This window comes from Dufourea novaeangliae, unplaced genomic scaffold (assembly GCF_001272555.1).
Source record: "Dufourea novaeangliae isolate 0120121106 unplaced genomic scaffold, ASM127255v1 scaffold25, whole genome shotgun sequence".
NCBI lineage: Eukaryota > Metazoa > Arthropoda > Insecta > Hymenoptera > Halictidae > Dufourea > Dufourea novaeangliae.
In genome coordinates, this window is record NW_015373901.1 from 2,769,315 (window position 1) to 2,793,489 (window position 24,175).

The 24,175-nt window shown below is 36.1% G+C and overlaps 3 protein-coding genes across 10 annotated transcripts in view; all 3 read right to left on the minus strand.

Annotated features, from left to right (window-relative positions):
• LOC107193715 (nuclear receptor coactivator 2-like) overlaps positions 1 to 14,170 on the minus strand; it is a 191,922-nt gene extending 177,752 nt beyond the window's left edge. For 6 of the 8 annotated variants that reach the window (XM_015583218.1, XM_015583211.1, XM_015583212.1 and 3 more), the window contains exons 1-2: positions 14,027 to 14,170; positions 8,617 to 9,895 (exon numbers count right to left, since the gene is read on the minus strand). In XM_015583218.1, coding sequence (XP_015438704.1) covers positions 8,617 to 8,645 — 29 coding nt within the window. In that variant the 5' untranslated portion in view covers positions 8,646 to 9,895; positions 14,027 to 14,170. Of the gene's footprint in view, positions 1 to 8,616; positions 9,896 to 13,653; positions 13,671 to 14,022 lie in introns of those variants that run through there. The other 2 variants (XM_015583208.1, XM_015583209.1) reach the window with 2 other exon arrangements.
• Positions 14,171 to 16,411: 2,241 nt separating this feature from the next.
• Positions 16,412 to 18,066, minus strand: LOC107193664 (ankyrin repeat domain-containing protein 39-like). The gene is made up of 3 exons (XM_015583152.1): positions 18,032 to 18,066; positions 16,949 to 17,106; positions 16,412 to 16,872 (listed from the first exon to the last, which is right to left on the minus strand). Exons 2-3 carry the CDS (start codon positions 17,058 to 17,060, stop codon positions 16,412 to 16,414), a joined length of 573 nt encoding a protein of 190 aa, XP_015438638.1. The 5' UTR covers positions 17,061 to 17,106; positions 18,032 to 18,066.
• Positions 18,067 to 18,475: 409 nt separating this feature from the next.
• On the minus strand, positions 18,476 to 22,037 carry LOC107193693. Its single transcript, XM_015583186.1, has 3 exons — positions 21,771 to 22,037; positions 19,782 to 20,029; positions 18,476 to 18,613 (listed from the first exon to the last, which is right to left on the minus strand). Exons 2-3 carry the CDS (start codon positions 19,987 to 19,989, stop codon positions 18,510 to 18,512), a joined length of 312 nt encoding a protein of 103 aa, XP_015438672.1. The 5' UTR covers positions 19,990 to 20,029; positions 21,771 to 22,037; the 3' UTR covers positions 18,476 to 18,509.
• Positions 22,038 to 24,175: the final 2,138 nt, after the last annotated feature.

Genomic DNA, 24,175 nt, shown 5'->3' on the forward strand with positions numbered 1-24,175 from the left:
AAAACGCGGTCAGGGCGTGAGTCAGGCAAGGAAAGAAAGCCAAGGCAACGCTATTTTTCCCGTAGAGACGGACGGATGGTCGATGGGTTGGACGGACGGACGGACGAACAGACGAACGGACGAACAGGCAGGCGAACGAACGAAGGAGTCTCCCTCTCTCTTTCTCTCCCGGCTGTGGTCGAGAAGCCGGCCGGCTCCACGGCGAATCACTTGGCAACGACGCATCGCGCACCGGAGGATCTATATCCCCGAGCTGGCGCGACGCGACGCGGCACCGTTCGCCGTTCCTCGGCTCTGCTCGGCTCAGCCATCGGTCTGCCTCGGCTGCGACCACGTGATTTCCTACACGTTAAGCTGAGTTCCCACATTTCTGGACCCCAGAGCCAGAATACAATAACACGTTAAGCGCCATATATATCTAAATAAATACAATGCATCCTGGCCTAATGGACCACCTGTGTTACGTAGTTTGGGTACTGTGTCCTTCGTTCGGATTCGGCTACCTGTATTTTTCACTTTTAAGTAGACGCATGGGGTCAGAGCCACTGCAATTTATTCATCTGGTTTTTGTTTCTCGTGAATGTAAGAAACGTTAGTTTTTAAAATGATTCATTTTTATGTTGTAAAACCTATTGGTTTTACAACATAAAAATGAATCGTGAGGTCACTGCAGACCCCATGCGCCCAATTGTGATTTTGTGACTCTGCTTCTCCTACTCTGTTACCCCCGTTGGTATGGAGACCACACGACGCCGATTCTGCGTCTGTGCGAAAAACTAATGTCACGTGGAAAGCGTGGGACTGACATAATTACTCGCAGCAAAGTTATCACGATTTTTCTTTGTTCTCACATAACATTAATTCTGCAGTCTGTCTATTTCAATTTACTCGTTGCATCTGTTGTTAGACATTGGTAGGCGGGTGAATTCGGAAATAAGCAAGCTGGTAGAACTGTCTGATCTAATTCACTGGGAGTGAACGATACTTAGCTAGCTAAGTATTATATTATTATAAAAATTGTAATTTCCACGTTTAATCGATCAAAAACAGCGAAGTACTTTTTTTGTATCTATTAATCGTTATTTGAAACTCTTTATCTAGATAATGAATTTGTCAATCTCTGTATAAAATTCGGTAAAACGAGGCGATATCGTCTTTTGATATTTTTCGATTGAGAATGATCATTTGACGGCACGATAACACACTGCTTGGTGTTTTTCTTTAAAACGTGAAATAATAAATGGTGGAATGCAACAACGTAGTGAGCGTGACACATGTGAAGACGAGGCAGTAAAGGGCCCACTGACCTTCACAATTTATCGTATGTGCGCTGAATCGTCACGGTTGATCGCAGAGACCTCCTGTCGTCAGAGCTACGAAAAACATATATTTCAGATAATAAATCGTAGGTAGCTTATGACATTGCTTGTAATGACCGTGACGTTACAAAATTCTAATGTTTCAAATAGATAAACGAGAGTGATTAACGAAGTGACGATATTATCAAACACAAAACTACGAAACTTATTTTCAAAATGATACAACAATTTATAACTCTGGAGTAGTCTGAAGAATTTATATTTCGAGCACTGTCTGCTACATTTATAAAATAAACGCTTAAAATATTGTATGCATTACGCTGCAAGTTCCTCAAATAAGAACAGTTTATTTATCAGAATTTAGTTTTCAATTTGAAACGTTCTATTTAAATTCTTTTATTTTCTGTGTAATATCTGGTATTTAATCCTTTAGCTACTAAGCGCCACTACAGTGGCTTCTCTCTAGGTGACGTTTTTTTTAACAAAGGGCCACCATAGTGGCCACTACAGTCACTTATTTTCTTGCTTCTAAAACCGTATGTATACGTTGCGTGGGTGTTGTGGAAATGTTTACAATCTTTTCTTTTTCTTCCATCTGTCCATAATTTACCATTACCTCCTCAATTTACCAACGAACCTATATTACCACAGACTTCACGATATTTCGATATCGATCATTATATCTCAAACATCGTTCAAACAGTCGCTCCAAATAAAATCGTACAAGTCGTCGTACACTGAACAGTACATTTCTCCATACAGATTTATAATACTGAACCCTTTTAATCGAGAATCAGCAGCGACAGGGCTGAACCTCGCCAGCCACATTGTTTCCTCTCCCCTCGATCGTTCTGCACTTCCTTCGGATCTCTCTCGGTTACCCAGCTGCTATCATCCCTGCGTATCTAAGAATCTGAGCTTATCGATCGTCGCATCGATCGATCGACGGTATATACCCGAACATCCTAACCGTTTCCGCGTTCCTCCCCTCTGAAAGACTCTGCATATCGACGTGATCGTGACAAGACACGCGGCTCGAAAGATTCCTGCCGGTCACATCCGTATCTAGTATACATGGGCCAGCACGGCAAGAATCTCTCGCGGGGCGATTAACGAATCCCCCAACACACCCCCTCATCATCGCCTCTTTTTCTTCCATTTTCTATCGTGGCCCCCGGTGGCCCCTGATGGACGACGTGGATTTAATTACTCGGGGCTCGTTCCGCGTAGAACGTTAATGCCTCACGATGGATACATACGCCCGTCATCATCGTCATCGTCGGCCGATGATGAATCAGTTGCAGAACCCGTCACCGAGCGCGCACGAGCCCCGCACGCCCACGCCAAGCCAAGTTTCTATTTCGCTACATGCGGCCCGCACGCGACTTTCTATCTCTCTCTCTCTCTCTCTCTCTCTCTCTCTCTGTCCTCCTCCACCATAAGCGTGCGCGATCGGGTCGTCGCACAGCGTTTCGAGTTATACAGAGTGTCTCAGCTGACTTGATCACCTCGAATAATGACCTAACGGTACACTTAATGAATATTTTTAGACGTGGAACTTAAATTTTAAAAAATCATTGAATTTTTAGCTACAAAATAAAGAGAATATCACATCCCAAAACCAAAAAACTATACTATAGACCCGTAAAACTCGTTTAGATAACGGAAAAATGTATTTGATGAAAATATTTTGTTAATTTATAATAATCCAGTAACTGAAACCAAATTTTGGTACATTTCTATTACTGTGTGTAGTAACTGGACCCATTTTTGCGTTATGGGTCAATTACTGAGCCTTCTAATTACAAGCTACATCTGAAATCCTACCCTTACTTTTATAGATTACTACCTAACAACGACTAACAATCAAACGTGTACCCACGCATATTAGTTTGTCCTGTTTATTAAGATTGTAAGTGTTAAAAAAAATATAGTAATAAATTGTTCTAAAATGTTCGAAAAGGAAATTTTACACAGTAACTAACACTCAGTAATCAATACAAGTATTTAGTAACTAACACACAGTAATTGAATTTTCATATGCATAAGGGCACAGTAACAGGCTCGAAAAACGATTTCTTTATCTTCAATACTATCGTACATTAATTACAATACTTAATTACAAAAACAAAATGTTCCAAAGATCAAATATAAAAAACAGCTGTTTTGATTGACCGAAAACTTTGAACTTCGTCTTAATGGGCACAGTAACTGACACGCTTACCCTACTATGCGTCGGCGCAACAACGTGGCCCCAGAGCGGGCGTTTCCATCTTATGTTTCGCGTACCCTCCACCGCGAAGCCCCCCACCCGTGTCAGTCGTGGACGACCCGTGGACACACGTCTTGTTTTCCGATACGCGTATTGCATCTCGTTTAATACCCGGGAGAGAGAATTGATACGTAGGAGACACGCGAGAGAGGCTGCTGCCCCGGCCACCGATGTGTGTCTCTCGTTTATCCTTCGCGCCCGGCGAGCCTGAAAGCGAGTCAAGGAATCTCGTTCCGTGGTGGCCTGTTATTTTCGAATGTACTCTGTGCTCCGCGTAGCCGCCACCGCCGCAGCCTCAGCCGCGGAGGACTTAAGGTCGTGTTTACGAGCTAATAAAACATATCGTCCGGATGGGATTACGAGACCTATGGCGAACCTGTATTCCCAAAAAGCGGTCCTCGTCCAACGGGGAACAACGGTTTCCCCTCTTTTCGAGGTTCTTGCAAGTGTTCTTTTTATTCTTCGATCGGAGCAATCCACGCTTTATACTTTACTCGTGTGGTCTTGACGTCGTAAGAGTATTCTACTGAAATTTTAGGTGAAAATTTCAGGAACTGACGATTTTATGGACGTGGTTGAAGGACGGTTTTTATGGTCTTTTTATGTTTTTGCCCCCTAGATGTTAGATGTCAACTAGCAATTTGAGTTCTACATTTGCCCGAAAAATAGCTTGTTTTACGAAATTAAGATAAATCTAGCTCGGCCTTTCGAAGGGTTAAGAGAAAGCAACAATAAAATATAAAATTTGAACTTTACATCTGACTGTCAATAGTTTCGAGGTTGGAAAAAAGATTTCCTTTTCAATTCTTTTACAAGTAATATTTTTAACGGATTTAAAATACAAAGATGTTTCATATCACGGAACGGTAAACGCGGGGTAGAAACGAGTCGATAACTGCTTCGCCCTTTATTCGTTTATTTGTTTTTGCTAAGCACAGAAGCAAAGTTCTACATTTTAATGATGGAAAAATTTGTTTCTACCCCCGTCTTATTGTTCGGAACCTCGAATGCAGGTTGCTTGGTGTATATTTCCGAGTCCCGGATGGATTGAATGGAACAAAGGTTACTTGTGTTTGTTCACCGAAAGGGTTACGTGAAGTTATCGCAATTGAAAGGCGAAGGAAGAGCTCCCGGTAAGCTCTCGACACGAATACAAACACAGAAACCCGTCGAATCGTTCTTTGGCACGATAGAATAGATTTTATATTTCTTTTATGTGGAATGTAAGGTTGCCACTAATTGAGAGAGAAGCATCGAAGGTTTTTTTGACATCTGTTCCGAAAGTGTCCATCGACTGTTACGCAAGTACGTGTACAGTGTATCGATTACACGAAACAGCAGTACAAAGCAACGGGGACCGTGTATCATTACGCAAGTTTCTTATCAAACGAGTTGTCTAATAGTGTCTAAAAATGTTACTATCGTTTTAACGCTGAATGATAGCTATCCTCCTACAAGTTATATTCTCAAACAATAAACCTGCTCCTTATACATGGTTACGCGATTCTTTTTTTACGTATTAAAAATATATTTTGATATTATAATATATAATTTCACGTATATGTTACACTAAAACCGTTAATTGAATAATGTATACATTTTCTAATCAATGTATGCACTTACTAATCTGGTTAATAAATGTATTCACAAGGAACGAAATTTTTACTTTCACTTTGCAATAAACACTTTTGCTAGTTTGTTCATATGAATCATCTATAAATTTTAGCATAATCGGAACGCGTCTTTACAGTTTATATAGGTAGTTAATAAAAATATAATCTAACCTGTGTTTATATTTATTAAATAAAAACAACCAATTTTCTTAAAAAAGATCCTTAAATTATCAAATAAAATGTTAAGTTTTCATCTTTGTTTTTAAAATATACATATATCTTAAAAAATTATACTTTCGATATAATGCTTTTACTTACGAGTTGTAGAAAATGCATGCATTATGTATCTAGTAAATGAATATATTTACATGAAATACTGTACATTCTAATATTTGATTCATACTTCTGCTAAAATCGTACGTAAATGCATACATTGACTAGTAAGTGTAGACATTTACTAAACTTCACACTTCAACTGTGACATACGCAAACTACTTTTACTGTACCAAAGAAAAAAGAATATATCCATTAATACATGAAATTAATCATTCGAACAGAATTCTTAAGTAACTTTCAACAACATAAATTTCTTCTTCCAAGTACTTCAATGTTACCTGAAGTAGTCTAACAAATGTCAACGACAAATAAAAAGTAAGAAAGCTTCCTATGTATTTGTCATTTAAAAACATAAAAAAGAAACTATTTCTATCCGCAACATCTTTTGGAGCCATCGAAAACAACGGGTGGTGACTCGAGTTAGATAAGACACCCAGTACAATCGAATTCAGAAATCGACGATTACAGCGGGAATCTCGGTCATCGAATCTCGATCACAAAAATCAATCCCGAAAATCAATCACGAAAATCGAAGAAAGAAAAAGGTGTCGAGGGTATATATACAATTTCATATGGAATCTGTGCTCGGTGTACAAACAGCCGAGGCACGGTGCCGCCAACGAAAGTGTTAATATTGATAGAGCCACGAGAGGAACAACGGACAGAAACGCCACGAGATAGTTTTAAGCAGCGCGGGCCTGAGTGTGTACGCGGAAGGTGGATTCGGGATACGAGAAAGGTATTCTCAGGTAGACAGGGGCTCGAGATAGGTTCGGTAGAAACTGGAAGAGGCTGGATGCAAAAGGAGGTTTCCATCGGAGAGAAAGAGAAAAATGAAAGAGACGAAGAAGAAGAGCGGGAAGAAGGGGGGGGCAGCAGGTGTCGGCACAATTCAACCTTTCAAAGGGAGAGCTCTTAAATTTTTTAACTCAAACATAACTACGGATGATGCACCGTTCCTTTCTTCTTCTCGTGAGAATATATTGTGTATTTCTGGGCCGACGAATGGGGCACTGCGCTATCTAAAGAATGACACGCGAGCATAACGAATATTGCACGTTGTGCGGGCTATCCAATAAAACGGGGATCCGTTTGGGAGCTATGGACGAGGAACGCAAGAATGTTCGAATTATTTTTCTTACTCCGCGAAACGACGTTCGAATCAATCTGCATTCGTCATCTTGCACGATCTAGATCATTGTGTCCCATTACCGTGGAATTGAAAAACTTACTTTCTTTGCTGAAAAAATTGTTGTTTGAGAAATGTTGCACAAATGGTTAGTGCAATCTACGGTATACAAGATACAGTTAAATTTGTTCCATACGTTCAGTCAATTACGCGGACAAACGCAGACCAATGATTGTGCGAACACTATGCATAGTCGGAACTACAACTATCCGAAGAAACAGTAAATTGCTATGAAGACTGAAGGAAGCGGGTGGAGAACTTTCGTCCGCGTAATTCCTCACTTAAGAGGTTAATTGTGTCGAGCAACTACGGTAACAGTTCCATTTACTTAATATTAACTCTTCCAATGAGCAGCCCTTATACAAGTTATCCACTACGGGTTGCCAATATTACATAATTATAAATAGTAACGAAAACTATTATGATATATTTCAGTGTATAAGAGCAGCCTTCTTATTCCTTAGTAGAGATTTACACCGGCACAACTGTAAAACCACCCTCAAATTTTCCATTCTTATGTATCATGGTTAAAATAAAAACGAACCAAGTATGACATGTATAAAATCGTATTGAGAAATAATGTTTCTTCAGAAAAGTATAGATTATATTCCCTAAAAATAATAGTGGTTCGTTTTTATTTTAACCATAATATATAAGAATTGAAAACTTTAGGGTGGTTTTATAGTTATGCCACGCAGTGTATAACCGTATTTTGTAATTAAATACATAATAAGAGTACGAAGAACTGAAACGTTTAAAGTCAATTCGTTCTACTATATAACACATATTCTGTATCAGAACGTCCGACAGCACTTGCTGACCTACTGACTGACTGTTTCGGGATACTGTACGTAGCCAGATACCCTAATTATTCAAAACCGAGTGTAATCAGATATGACTGACGGGGCCAGATATGGATATTAGTCCTTACGTAACCTTGTCGAAACGTAATAAAATCACCTTTGAATTAAATAGTTTTAACACAGCTACGGTTTTCGGATGTTCTTGGACTCAATCGTATTTCTATTTCCGTAACACTACCACGGTCCTTTAACCTTTCTCTACTTAATCGCAAGAAAAGTATGAAGAGACTCGTTTTCCTGGTCATCTTTCCAGGCAGTTCCCATTCCATTCAGCAATTTTCAAATCACACGTGTCTATTTTGTACAATTCAGTTGTTTTACGTTTTGTTTGTTTTGTAAATTAGAATTGTGTTTTACGCTGACTAAGAAACTTTTCCCTAACACTTAACGGCCATTTCCGTCTGTCTTCGGTTATTGATCGAGTTGGCACATTCAGAGCAAAAAATAGGAGGATGTATTATATTTAGGACTCAATTCAATTTCATAAGTCACGTCTTTTTGAAGCTGATAATTAACTATCACTTAAATTACAAACAAAAAATGAAACGAAAGAGATAAGCTTATAATTATGGCCAGCAATGTATAAGAAAACAAAATACATTTTTCCCTTTCGAATTTACTTTCTATGCCATATGCACTTGTTAGAAAACTGGTAACCTATATTGTGAACCACCCTGTACCCTCGCGAGCAAACTCGGCTTCCACTAGGGAAAAGAGTGACATAGGGGAAGGGCCTCCTACAACTTGATAAATTTATTCTAAGTACTGAAATAAATGTTAAATTGAATGTTAATTTAGCATACATTCCAATAATTCCCGATAACAAATGGCAGAAGGTCCTTCCTCTACGTCATTTTTTCCCCTAGTGGAAATTGAGTGTGCTCACAAGTGTACATGTAACCGGTATAAGAGTCGAACGACCACGATGACAATAAAGCAGTAGAAACCACGCTTTGATGGAACAATAAGCCACGAGAGACGAGGACACGGGAATAAAGAAGAGAAAAAACAGTCCAAAACTTACCCTGCATTTTCAGCGGCAGCAATGGACATGTGCCTCCTCTCATCGAGGATGGCTGTGGCGTCAAACTGCCGGGGGAGATCCGTGGTAACAAGTTAAAGAGTCACAATTGTCTATTTTCTTTTTTTTTTCTCACACGATCTGCCCACCACCACTGGCTACCACCCTTCACCACACTACCGCACCACCAACAAACGCGGTTAACACCACCGGGAACGATCGAATGCACCACTTAACATCACCCACGAAACACTTCCGAGGTCCCGTCGTCGAACGATTACCGATCCTTCTCCCTCTTTAGCGACAATTTCATGACGTTAAAGAACCTTCAGAACCACCGAGGATCGAGTTTTCCGTCGTTCGTGTAAGTCCACCAGCAGTCGCGGGGGCTCACGGAACACCGCGAAAGTGTAAAATAAAAATCAAACGAAACGAATATAATTATCCTCGTTCAACCGTATGACGTCCACTGTGTGCACGGCACGCGGCGGGCGGTCACGTGTCAACGCGCGCGAAATTCGAACTCAACAAAGATGACGAATAGTTTCTCTTCCTCGGGCGACCCTCGAGGACTGGACACGCGTTCTCGATCGCATCGTTCTATCATATCTCTCCTCTTCGTTTACCGACATTCGGTCGTGTTCCCTCTCCCTCGCACGACAACAATATTCACACACCACTATCACACCACCGAGGGACAATCACCGAAATACCGATGCGAGCGCACGTCCGTCTTGTTGGCACTGCGTGGAACGCTCCTTATCGACTGAGCAGCGTCACCTTCGTCTCCCTCCCGCTACCAAACATCGGGTTCACTTTTCGTCGGTTACTTTCTCACTTGCTCGTTCACACACACACTCGCGGCACAGAGGCAGCAGAGGGGACAGAGACATCCAATGGTCTCCTTTTTCACGAACCGTACGCGTAACCTATCGGCGAAGAATAGAAACCTTAGGCGTTCCTCTTGTTTTCTCCACACGGTTTTTTTCTGACTCCCCCTCCCCACTGGCTAGGTCGTCGTCGTCGTCGTCGTTGTCGTTGCTGTTTAGGAACGATCGGTCGGTTTTCTATCCGCTTTCCAAACGCGGAATCGCTTATAAATATTCAGCGACAGACGATTCTTCTGGATAGACCCGGGTAGAGGATCGTGTCGACTAGCGAGCATCGGCGAATTGTTCGTTCCTTCGAGAATCTAGCTGAGATCAAGCTGCCCAAACTTCTGTCGTCCTCGTGTTCTCGTTTCGCGGAGGTTCCAGATGAGATCCTTGTAATCTTGTCGATCCTGACAATTAGAAAAAACATCATTGAACGGGTGTGATAAATTACAATGGCTACGGATAGCTGGTCGTAAGTGACAGATTATGAAATCGTGTGCTATCTTTACAATGTTTTAGAGAAAAACATTTCCTTGCTTGATGAATGTATCGTGTATAAGTTACTTCTGAAAACACCAGTGACACAGTATTTTTAGTAACCCTCGCCTGGCGGATACAGGATCATTTTCATTCAATGACGACGTCTAACATAGTACTCTTTATTAATGGCATCCAAAGTGCTCAATGAATGGAATCAAATGAATGGGACATTATCATATTTATCGTATTATTCCATTGGTACCACATTTTTATAATCCTTATGATTTGATTATTATAAACTGAACATGAAATCGTGTTTGCAAAAGTTATGCAACAATTCCCATTATTGGATCATTAAAAAAGCCTTGATGCAACTATACCACGCGTGTTCAACCTATGTGTCTGCGCTAGTGAGAGGAGTCCATAATACGCTACGCTACCTATCCACGAGCTTCCGCTAGTGGTCATCGTTTTATCGCATTAACTTCGAATAGTTTTCTTCGCTTTGTACTCTATTTTACGAATATTTATACATTTCCATGATTTATCATGGACATAGTAACAATCAAATTCCAAGAAGATAGAACTGCTTTCATTTATAAAATCGTCTTCGGTTTAGTTTTAAAAGGACCGTATCAAGACTATTGCACCGAATAGGGTTAAAACATAATTTTCCTATTATCCAATTGTACCAAAATTCTATTAATTAGCGAAATCACAAATATAGTTAATATATTGAAAATATACTTAGTGCAACAATATTGATGGTATTGTACAAATATGTATATGTATAAACTGATGCCACGTGCAAAACTAGATAAAAAATATAGAGTATATAACGAAATTTCAAAATTCGCCAAATTCACTGGAATTTAACTGACCAGTCTGTTCATTTTATACCATTTCTACTTCCTGCAAGCACTAATGAATAGATAGACTGCAGATGTTAATGCAAAATCATGATTTCTGACATGACACTTCAATGAATCATTTTACTAAGTAAAGAAAAAGATAGAATCTATACTAAACTTTACTGAAATGTTCATTTCATCCCGTTACGAATGCATAAAATCCACTGCTTCTAAACATAGTCTATTCTAATCTACAATTTTTACTTCTCGTTGCACGAAGAAACAGCTTACACGCGCCCGTGCCCATCGATAACACCACAATTCGTTACGATAATTGTAAATTTTTATCGATTAACCGACCGATAGGCGTGACCAAGTTCTTACTAAACGATGTCAGCGAAACATGTCGTTTCCATGAAGCTGAGACAGTCCCCCACTCTTGCTATTGCGTGTTCGAATAATAAGCAGATACGGTATTTATCTAGGTATTAATTTTATATGTCCCTCGCGGCCGGTCGATACTTTTTTCTTTTCCCGAAACAAAGATCGCCAGTGTACGTCGTCGTGATCTCTCGCGCATCATATGGCGTCTCGCACTTGTCCCCGACGCACTAGTAATACAATGCTCCGTATATACGCGCATGTCCACACCCCATTCCGCTCCCGTCCCACGGAACATATGTAGCACGAGGCACGTTTAGGAAAAGTTGATCGATATTGTCGTCGTCGACGTTTAAGTTCCCTACCCACGGGGCACGGCTCTCCCGTGGAATTCGAAAACTCCGCCCCCCCCCCTCCTGGTCTGACAGCCCTAGATAACAGCGGGAGAAAATGTATTTCGCGGGTTAAAACAAACAGTCCGCGCAACAAGGTATTCCGTCGAAGGGAAACGCCGATAAAGATTACGAACCCAATTTCACGTCGGCCATAAACTGACTTCCTGAGTCTATCCGAAGACAAACTGACAAGGTCCGTGTAATAGAATGTAACGAAAAATTAATACTATGTACGTCGTTTATTCAATATTAACTTGTTTTATGATCAACAAATCAAAATTATAATACACCTTATGTAAAATGTGCATATGTTAATAAGTTCACTGCCAACGGTCACATAAACGTGACGTTTAATATTCTCATAATTTATATTTAAAAAACCGAACATATACAATTTATTTTTTTGAATCCTACGTAATATTTATATTACTCAAAATATAAAAAAGAATTAATGATAATCCGCTGAATGGAAGGTTGAAAATCTAGCGTGGTTTGTGAATAGTTACCACACAAAATGGCGGTGGCGAACGTGTTAACATATGTAAAGCACTTACGAATAAGGTTAATGGAGATGGATATATAGAAATACGCAAATGACGAGGTTCACAGAGAGAGAACTTGATTAACTTGGTTTTCGAGCGGCTTATACACTTTAGAACAAAAAGCTTCGAACGTATCTGAAGAATGTTCTGCTAGTAAACTTGAGATTTTTTCATTTATGGCTACTGTGAGTGTACAGAACAGAAAAAAAAGAATACTTCGAATAAATATCCGTAGTCTACTTACTGGAATTTAGAAATTGTGGTAAAAAATTTCAAATTCAGAATATTCAACTTAGACACGTTACGTCATTGGTAGTATCAGTTTTAAATTGTGTCCGAAATACGTGACAAATTAAAAAATTGGTTATAAAAACGAGTAGATATAGTTCCCCTACCACCAGACACTTTATAATTTTTCCAAAAACGAATGATAGCATATGAGTAATGCTTATATAATTGTATATAATAAATAATATAAAATAAAACAAAAAGCAATTAGTAATTATCGTTTGATTATGTTACATCCTCTTCACATTTTCGAATAAGTATTCGATTGAATAAAAATTGTCAGGTAGATAAAGGGGGTGTATTAAAACATATAAGCATAACTGCAAGTGTGACTTAGGGTATACAAAAATAATAAGAACAATTCCTGTGAACATGTGTCCCAATTCACCGTAACTCCAAGTTGCAAGCATTTTAGTACTGTCACTGTTTCCAATTTGTTGCACTGCCAAGTCATAAGCGATTGCCAAAATGTTGTTTCCTTTGTGTTAATAGCATAACCTATTTCTTAAATTTCCGTACATATCTATTTATTTGATGACTTTGTTTAGGTGTAACTTCTTTAACAGTAATTTCTTCAGTGAATATATTATTAACAGTAATATTCAAACTTTTGCTCTTTCCGATTCCCCGCTATTATTAATGACAATACTTAAACATCAATTATGATTTGAAAAAGCACAAAAAATTGTAAGTGAAAGGAACACATATCAGGAAACTAGATCAAAAAAGCTGTCCAGTCCGATGGGAATACGTGTAAAGTGGTAGAGGCTCGCCTTCATAATTTTATAAAGTACACAAAAACCTCAAAAATGTTAATATTTTATGACATAGAATTGAAAGATTACTTGTCGATAAAGGAACATAACCTCAACAGATTAACTTAAAAAGTAAAAGAAAAAAACGAAATAACCCAAAACTTCTCTTTTGTAGGACACAGTCTGACTCATAAAAACACTTTAGACCGGTCTGTTCGAATTCCAATAAAACGCTCAGCTGTATTGCCTTGGTCGCGTATTGTTTAAAGATTTCCCGTTCATTTTACAGCCATAACAATCGACTTCAAATGACGAGCAAAGAGTTACAGCATACGTTCAGAACTACGGCTGTCGGGACTAGAGAAGTTCACTCTGTCGATAGAACATTATGGCAATACGTTGAAAAAAAAAAACTAATTTAAAGTTTGTTGTATGAACGACGTAACCGGCGCGTGACTTGGCATTACCCTTACCGGTAATTCTCGATAACACACAGAAGAAATGTTTTATCTCACTACGAGTAGAAAGCTTCTCGCGAAACGCTACCGAAAGCGCGAGGAAGTATGCGCGCGCCAACACAGCGCGTACAGCGAAGCGCGACGAACTTGACTCTCAAAGCAGTGGACCGTCCGACAAGTTAATAAAAACGGAACGCGGGGTTCCCACTTTCTTATTATCGCACGAACAACGTACACCCGCGATCGTGTCACATATACACGCTCGTTGCTTACGATAAAAATTCACATAACAGTGGCGAACAGAGTGAAGAGAAGAAAAAAAAAGAGAAGGAAGGAAGGAAAGAAACCAACGTCGTACGATAAACACGAAATTATTACACTCACTGACCAGTTCGATCGGGATAAAACTCGTCCATCCACTGGAATTCATCCATTCAAGGTTTGCACAGCCGTTCGTAGATTTCACCGATTATGCCACGAAACACGTAAGAATTTGATCATTCATCAACACGAGAAGAAGTCCCTCTGGCTTTACGTTTTGTTCCACTCTAAAAGTCCACGCAGGTTCCGAGGCCAGCTTTCCGTAGAAAAACACAACGGGGCGCCACGAGATGTGGAAAAACACGCAACGTTCGAGAAAAGTCGATCGCGCAGAGTATTTTAAACGAGAACAGAAAAACATCGATGCTCACGGTCTTGTATTTTTCTCCGTAATACTTCGACACGTAATGTTTTATAAAGCGAAAGGCTCACGAGTAAGTAGAGACGTGTGCCAGTGTACAATGTCCTCCGTATACACGTTTTACGCCTCACCCCTTTTCTCTCTCTAACACGGTTCTCTCGATACGTGAGAAATATGTATATATATACATATATGTACGTGTACACGCATTATATATCTCCCTTTCTTTCTTATCTCTCCCTGCTTCCGTTCTTTCCACTCTGTCCTTTCGAGATCACAATGTTTCCCTCTTCTTTGTGTGACTCTATCGGTTTGGCCGTGTACACGGCCCTACACGTATCCGTACATACATAGTACACTGTGCGCAGCTACGTAGACCGTTCGTGTATACGGAACGAGTGGCAGGCGCGCGCGCGCGCCTGTGTTTGCGTTCGTGTGTGCACTTGATTAGCTGTGTGACGTCAGGGCACGGTTACATCGCTCGCGATTGTCACTCAAATCGACGAATAAAACCACACAGGAATCCAGGCGGGAAATGCGGTCGAAGACACGCGGACGAATCCTCGGACCGCGATACGACGGACGATCCGTCGCACAACGGCTAAAGGCGGCGGCGAGCCTTCGCGCAAACCACCCGCGGTATTCGTGAAACGACTGACTCCATGCAACGATTGCAGTCGTACAGAAAACGGAAGGTGTTCCACTAGATGGCACCACCGTATATCACGAGGGGGCTCCGGCGGCCGTACTGCGCTTCGCGTACCGCAACTCATCGAATACTGTCGAATTTTGACGACGATCGCCGAACCTACACGAAAACGTACGATCAAGCACGAACGATTCAATATCAAGTGCACGACCCTCCATTCCAACGAGCACATGGAACGAGACAAACGACGATGCTTATCCATCAACCAGACTTGGGCATTTTGAGAATTTTTCAAACGATATTACTTCAAACTTACTTATTGGCACTACTTGAGAAATAATCGATGCAATATTAAGTCTTTTTTTAAGATAAAAAATCTAAATAAAGGACGAATGGAATAAAAAGTGCATAATAGAAAGAAGTATGAAAAAAATTAACACAGTATAAATCTTCTATAGTAGGAAAGAAAGAATGATAAGAACCGATTAAGTACAGAATATTCCAAAATTATACACACATACTTACCCACACGACAGAACTTCCTTATTTCCATCAATAGGATTAGTATATTTTAACTGACTTTTTAAATATGTGAAGTATAAATTACAAAGAAAGGAACAACCTAAATTATACTACAGTATTCTCACCACAAGAATAAATTGTACATATATACATACATACACTAAAGTACCTTAGAAAATTATAATTATGATTAGGTTTTAATAAAAAGGTATTATTATGAATATATCACACTCTTTGTCGCCAGGTATCAATGTCGTTAATGCGATTTAAATAGACGATAATAAGAAAACATCTGTTTTGCAAATAAAAACAGTTCCGAACAGAAATTAGACACTTATTTGTAAAAATAATTGATTACAAAGCACATCGTGTATGCACTATTCATACACTGTTTTAATTTTTTTATGTTTAATGATGATTTCTAATAAATTGCATTTTAATATTGACAATGAAATAAATACTTGTGTAGTGGAAGGAACGCTCACATATTGCTAGTGTATAAAATATAACGTTTTATTGTTATAATGTTGATTAAAAAGTTTATATTAATTTATGACAAAATAAGATTTTTGTGTACAAATTATGTTTTAAAGTATAACTTTTCGCAAATACACTATATTGAGGTATGTATGTTAACTTTTTTACTTATCATATGCTTATAATTTTATTTTCATATTTTATAAATTTATAAAAACAATAATTACATAAATAATTAGAACCTGACATTCATACAAATTTTACTAAAAAAATTAACAGAAAATCCTTAATCGCCGAATGTTTCTACTTTTTCTTACACTCTGAATAGTTTTTATACAACAAAATTCAAAAAATGTTAAAATTCACAATACAGTTACATATCTTATTTATTAATTACCTTACCAATTTGTTAATTTTGCAATAAATGATTCCTTCAATGTTAATTATTTATTGTATTCTGTCTTCATATATGTTGATAGAAAGGACAAAATGTCAGGACACTTTTCGTTCGCCAATTGTTCTATACTTTGTTCTTTGTTTGTAAGTAATGTTAAATCTGTACACGGTATCAGAAATTTGCATACAGTTACAGAACGTGTTACAAGTGCTCTATGCAGAGCGGTATAACCATCCGCGTCTTTCAAATTGGGGTTTCCGCCAGATTTGAGTAACAGGAGAACAATATAAGCATGCCCTTGCATAGCTGCTCTATGCAAAGCAGTGGCATGTCCACACCGGGTTTGTGCATTCACCATTGCACCCTTTTCTAATAATATTTTGCAGACATCGTAATGTCCATTCCGAGCCGCGTAATGCAAGGGTGTGTATCCAGCAGAATCTTCTGAACTAGCTGAAGCACCCTTGTCCAACAATGTTTTTACACGATCCACCTCATTGTATTGCGCTAAAAATCATGATTATTAAAATTATACAATTACATAAAAAAATATTCATAATATTAATTGAATCGAATTAAATACCTGCATACCAAATTCCTCGTTCAAAATCCATTTCAGTGAGAGATTGGCGAACACCAACATTGTCATCTGCACAGCAGCATGCATTGTGATCATGACTATGATCATGCTCCATGTTTATCTTCTGGTTGGCTACTGTTATATGAATGATTTTCGTTTGTCTATTGGTTCATCCAAAAAAGATACATAAAACTTATACTTAAGTGCATTTTTTTCTTAAATAAGATTGAGCAGAAAGTATGGTATAAAATTCTTTTCGTCATATAAAAGTATTTAAAGTTACTATAACTGTGAATAAATAATCCTTCATTCTGATAGATCATGTATTATTTAATCAGTGTTTGTTGACAATATGCAAAAAGTGTGTTTTGTTTACACACAGTATAACACATGAAATCGACCTTTACATAATATTGTGTTTATTTTATAATAACTAGACTAGAGCTTTCAAGTAGTTACAGATAGTTCCTTATTGGCAAAGCATGATGCTGCACTAACAGATACTGTGTCTCATTGTTTTAAAAATTGTTTCAACAAATACTAGCTGCAATATAAATTCCTTAATTATATTTGTAATATTAACAATACTTATGATTCTGTATATTATATTAAAATAAAAATTACTAGTATATACTAAAAAAAACTAAGAGCAATACGGAAAATGACATTTTCCATATTCAGAAAAAGCAACTGCACATACAATGTTTCAGAATTGTTTTAATACAAGAAATCCGATTTATACTTGCAATTTCTGTAAGTAAAATGTTGTTATACGCATAATATGTGATTCTATGCAACATTATACATAGAAAAGATTGATAACTAATAATAGAATATGCAAGAAAAACTTGAAAAAATTGTACCTGTACAGTTTTATCATTATTGTATTGTCTGTTATTAATTGCTATGAAAATTAAATACCACCATAGACATACTCCAATTCACATCAAAATTACAAAATAGAAACAGACATAATTGATAAAGATTTAAGTATAATACAGTACAAAAGGAATGCAATTTAAGTTAAATGCAGTTTTTTACGAATTTACAAAAATCGGTAAGAATGTTGTAAATCTATTTATATACATTTGTCCAATAAAAGGATACAGTCTAGCCCACCGAGTCTACGATTAGTGGTATAATTCCATGGCGCATTTTTTATTCAATGGTATTATAAAGTATTATTAAATAGTATTGAATTTAAATTACTATACAACACTATTCGCCGTTTGTCATTACGACCATCAATGGCATGGAATCACACGGAATTCTACAGCACCTTTCAGTTTGGTCACGTGACTTCTTACGCATGCCCGTCGTGAATTCAGTTTCGGTCGGCTAGACTGTATGTATCTCTACAGGAAGTTAAAAATGTCGACTGGAAGTCAGTACGAAGCATATAAACACACCAATTTGTACATTCATGGATTCGGTAGATGACTTTTTGCTACATCGTTAAATAATTTAATGCTCAGTTCGTAGCAAACGATTTCGCACGCATATTTTAAACTCATAAGTAGCACTGTCTCGCTGATAGATTTCAAACTTTAGAACGACCGTTGTTCTATAGTTCTCTTTGCATCGTCCAGAGTACCTCATCTTTTCCCGTGCTACAGATAACCCGATATCCTAACTCTGCCAAGGCGTTAATGACAGAAAATGCTGGTCCTGAAAAAGTTTCGTTCTTGAAGATAGTATATATTATAATATATATATAGAAAAGTATGTTTGTTACACTCATGAAACATATATTGCATTATCGTATGTAATTTACTGTTTTATTTATTATGCTTAGTAAAATAACTTTTTCGGTTAACTTGTACACAAGGCGTCCTGTAGCTGATAATGTAATCGAATAGACTATTCGACGTGTAAAAATAAATCAGAATGGTACAATAATATTTGTCGATACGTAGCTTTGTTTTTTATTAAATCGATGTTCAAAATTCGGCTCACATATACGTCTAGACTCTAGACTATTGCTTCTAGCTTCTACTTAAGGTAATACTTATTGTTTATAGCATATGATATAGTACTAAATAAACACACATATGTTTAATCATTTTTAGGTTTGATTATAAGTTATCTGAACCACTCCCTTTTGGAAGATACAAATTATCAGTTACAGAACACTCTATATTTTATGTTATTATTCTATATACAAACAGTATTGTTGGGCCGAGCGCAGATGATGGTTTTATTTCATACGTCTAGACAAAAAATAGGAAGAACCAGAGATCCATTGTTTGTTCTTTTTCATTATTTTGCTTAACAAGGGTTGCCATAACCACCGATGCTCACTACACAGTTCGTTAAAATGTGAGAGCGTTATTCCACATCAAATCGATCATAATTTGCATTTAATATCGTCATTTTATTGTAATTGCAATATGATCTCAATATTGGTATATCGAAAATATAGACGGTAGAATGGAAATTATAGTCAAAAAAAGTTTTAGTTCATACCATCATTTCGTTTGTTTTACCTATATTTAGAACACAAGAAACGTATAACCTTGTGTTTCTTCTCTCATTTTTACACGAACCGAACTGTATAGATAAATTTTGTCTACTTAAAATTCATTAAAAGTTTTTAGAAGATAAAACTTTTAATACTGATCCTGAATGAACACCTCAGGTTCTTCTTTTCTGTTCTACTGACTCCTCCATAAACCATAATCTGCAGTCAACCAAGATATATCATTTTAAATTATTAAACAAAATTGAAATGTGACAAATAATGTTTTCTCTCACATACGATAATGAAAAGTAAAATTCACAAATGAATATTAAGATGTAGATAATTAAAAGAAATTATGAAAAATTGTCAATTAACCGGTGACTCCGACGCAGTTGAGCATTTTTGCACCAGAGTCTGGAAACCGTTTGCTAAGGGCCAAAATTTCATCCGAATTTAAACCAAAGACAGAACATTCAGTCGCGAAAGGGCTGCCTCGTACGCCAACATAATAGTAAGCCTCGTCGTTCATTACGTTGGCTAATTTTCCGATCACTGATTGTGACGTATTCTCTGATTGCGACATTGTTCAGCTAAAAGGATTGCTAGACTTCGTTGTTTTTTTACTGTTGGAAGAAAAATTCTGTGTCTACAATAGTGTTACACTAGACTTAGACTACAACACAATGTTTTATTACTATTTTCTTGAAGAAAAAATTTTATTGCATACTACAGAATTTTTTTAAAACACAATTATTTTTTAAATATTTCGAACAAATTATACAAAAAAAAGCAACAGCATATACTATTAATTTTTATAAAAAATAATATAAACGGAAATACATTTACAATTTTAATCAGTTAAAACATAGCCTTAATTTTGTACTTATATAGTTTTTTCAATAATACTTCATCAATGAATATTTGTTTATTATTTATCGTTTAAAAATTTTATTTTTGTATATAAGAAAAATATTTACGATCTATATAACTGAAATAATATTACAATGACAAAAAATATTCAAAATAAAATTCGCACTAATTTTTATTAATGGAACTTGTATCTGTATTATTATTTTCTACTACGTTATTTTGGTTTACCCAAATTGTTTACTATTCTACATTACTAACTGCACGTTGGCTTATACTGTATTTGATATGTCATCTAAGGAAGGTAAACTTAATTTATGTTTTTTATATGATGTAAAGATTATCATTTAATATAATGAAAAGAAAATAACACTTTTTATAATAGTATACATACTAAATAAAGAGATATTTTAATATGGAATCAAAACTAAATAATATAATAAATGTAGAATTCAAATGAATGAAAAATTTTAATACACTTTTATAAGATTATAGTCACATTATTAGTACAGCATCAAACTTATGCTTTTCTTTGTACAAATGCCTAATAAAGCTTTTAAAATAAAGTTCATTATTTTACGTTTAGCAAATTTGTTGAAATAAGACGATATTTGCAATTATACAATACCTTTATATTTAGGTATAAAAATTAACTGAAGCTCATGATGTTGACAAACAAATTTTGTTACTGACTAAAGAAATGGCGAAAATTTATGCGAATATTACGTTGAATGCGAAACGATGTATGTTGTTATCAGACGATAGAAACATTATTTTATTTGTATAGGAATGACAACAAATACGTATGTTTTATAGGTTATATCTGTGGTATATATTTAGTGATTGAAGTTATATATTTGTATTTATTACCCAACCCAGACCCTATTTAGGTTTAACTGAACCACATGGATCAATAATGTTAAATGTAAAGTGTCCAAAGCCATGTCTGGTAATAAATTAAAACGTCAATCACTGTGTATCACACATATAACCTCTAAACATTCGTATTTATTGTCATTCCTACAAGAATAATTCAGACAACTGATATTTAAAAAACATTTTTAATTCATTATGTATTAAAAATATAATAAAAATTTTAAGTTTGCCAAAACTCTCATTTAAAAATATAAAATGTACGTGTTATATGCATGATATGAAAACAATGTCACTCACTATATAAATACAATGATCTGCATGCAGAACAAAAAAGTATGAAAATCAATCACGAAAGAGATAAAAGTAATAAATAATAAAATGTTTTGAGTTAATTTTATATATAAAATAAATAAAAATAAAAAGCAATGAATAATTTGTCTAATATGGATGTATAAATTTGTATTATTTTTTCTTACATATTTAATAACTATCTTTCCTCTTGTTTTTCGTATAAATTGTATTATATCGCACATAGACTTGAAAATTAGTTAATCTCATTATGTTTGCAAAATGAAAACAATAAATTGATAACTCTTCTGATTAATGAAATTACATCAATACCTTTTGATTATGTACGTATATAACGTTTCTTCATTGTAGGACCAGAATAATAATTATTTATAATAATTTGTATCTGTCTTAATAACAAATTTAGGTTCAGGTTCGGAAAACAATCTTTTCTTGTAGTCCACACGTATTCACCGTATTCACTACACTTTTGACACTGGCACTCGAGGATGCAACGATGCAACAACTGTCTAATCAAGAACCTCTAGCAGTTAATACATATTACACAAGCATGTTGCAAGTATACTATCGTCCAGTCATCACAATATCCTGGACAAGTAAATAGAGTTGATAGAGTAAATAGAATTGATTCATATCTGATTCTATAACATAATTCAATAAAATTATTTATTTTCGATGTTAGGTTACAACGTTTCGTCCTTTGCATAAAATATCCTAAAAGCATAAAAACCGAAGTAAAATTGTAATAGAAATTTTTAGTATTGCAAGACTTGCTGCTAATCTGCTGTCAATCTCCGTGAAAGTTGTTGATAGCAGCTCTTGCATCAAACTTGTAGCCATGTTGAATACGTAACATTATAACAGGCATTGGACAAAATTTGGCTTTGCATATGTCTGCTTGGCTGACTGGGTAGTATGTATAGATAATATTCCTAGTATGTTATACATCAGGATAGTGTGAAGTAGTATAATATATATATACATATATGTACAATATTTACAATAATATAATGTATATAATTATAACATATTTGTAACCTATACAAAAACATATTTTACTAAAAAATTTTAAATAAAATTTACGTAAGGGGCATTCCACGCGAAATCCGACACTTTTTGGAGTAACATTTCGGATTTTGTTGACACTTGAATATGTGATGTTGTCTTTAGTGATATATAACCGTATCTCGAAGGATTTTTGAAAATTTTTTAAATTGTTGATTCTACAGCTGTTTGAAATATAGTGCTAATCTTTTTCCAAGAAATCATAACTGTTGAACTAACAAACCGATCAAAATGAGCTTTGTGGGTGCTTATAGTGGAGATATAACAGTACCTAATAAAAACTATTTCAGTTAAAAAAAATATTATTTAACCATTTATTTTGCAATTCTTTTAAAGAAATGCAATGTTATAATAGTAGGTTATGGACATATTTTAAAAAATATGTAGACTTTAAAAATGTCCATATGAAAATTAACTGAAGTTAACGCTACGTCGAAACACATTGGCTCGACTGGCCGAGCCGTACCGGCTAGCTTAGTACCGCACGGCTTTGGTGATCGAGTCTATGTAATTCAACGCAGCGTTAACTTCAATTAATTTCATACGGCCAATTTTAAAGTCTCCATATTTTAAAAAATTTGTCCATAAAGAGGACAAATGTACTATATCCTCATCTATCAAATTTTTGCATCAATCAATTGCAAAATAAATGGATAAAAAAGATTTTTTTTAACTGAAATAATTATTATCAGGTACTCTTATGTCTCCACTATAAGCACCCACAAAGCTCATTTTGATCGGTTTGTTACTTCAACAGTTATAACTTATTGAAAAACGGTTGACACTATATTTCAAGCAGCTGTAGAGCCAACAATTTAACAAATTTTCAAAAATCCTTTTAAGATACGTTTATATATCACTAAAGACTACAACATAGTCAAATGTTAACAAAATCTGAATTGTTACTTAAAAAGTGTCCTATTTCGCGTGGAGTGCCCTATAATTGATTTTTATCCATGGTGGGTCCTTCAACTGTAGAAACGCACTAAATAACAAATAACATACATAAATTATATCAGTAACTAATATTCAAATACATTATAAATTTACCACTGTACATGTAAGTACTTATCTTGAGTAAGGTGAAGTTTAAATACATTTATCATAACTCCCATGTGTTCTGAATTTTCTCATCTTTACTTTTTACTCATTCTTGTCAATGAAAAAATATCGTTTTAAACCTGTTACCAGCATCTGAATGTGAGTTGGTGCTGTTGCACTACGATGTGTTAATTTTTCCAATAAATATTTTAATTTCTTCATATTATTGCCATCCTGCTCTGTCCAATCAAGTATTTCTTCTTGTCGTTCATGATGCTCTGGATTTTTACTGTCATTACTTTTTTCTTCTTTGCATACTTCTTCATGAAACTTTTCCTCCTTGATGATAATTTTCCTTTCTGCTTCCTCAGACACAGGTACAAATTCTGTGTCTTCTTCTTCTATAGATTTTGATCGATATTTACGTAATGGGTTCATACGTATGTTGTTACGCTTTTTAAATTTTGCAAGCCAACCTTTGCTCACTTTGGAACGTGAACATGATGCGATATTCTCTTTTATTTCAGCAGCTTTCTCTAAAAGTATAGTGTCTGATAGAGTATCACCAAGTCTTCTTTTTTGTGTAAACCATGCTAGCAAACGGTGCTCTA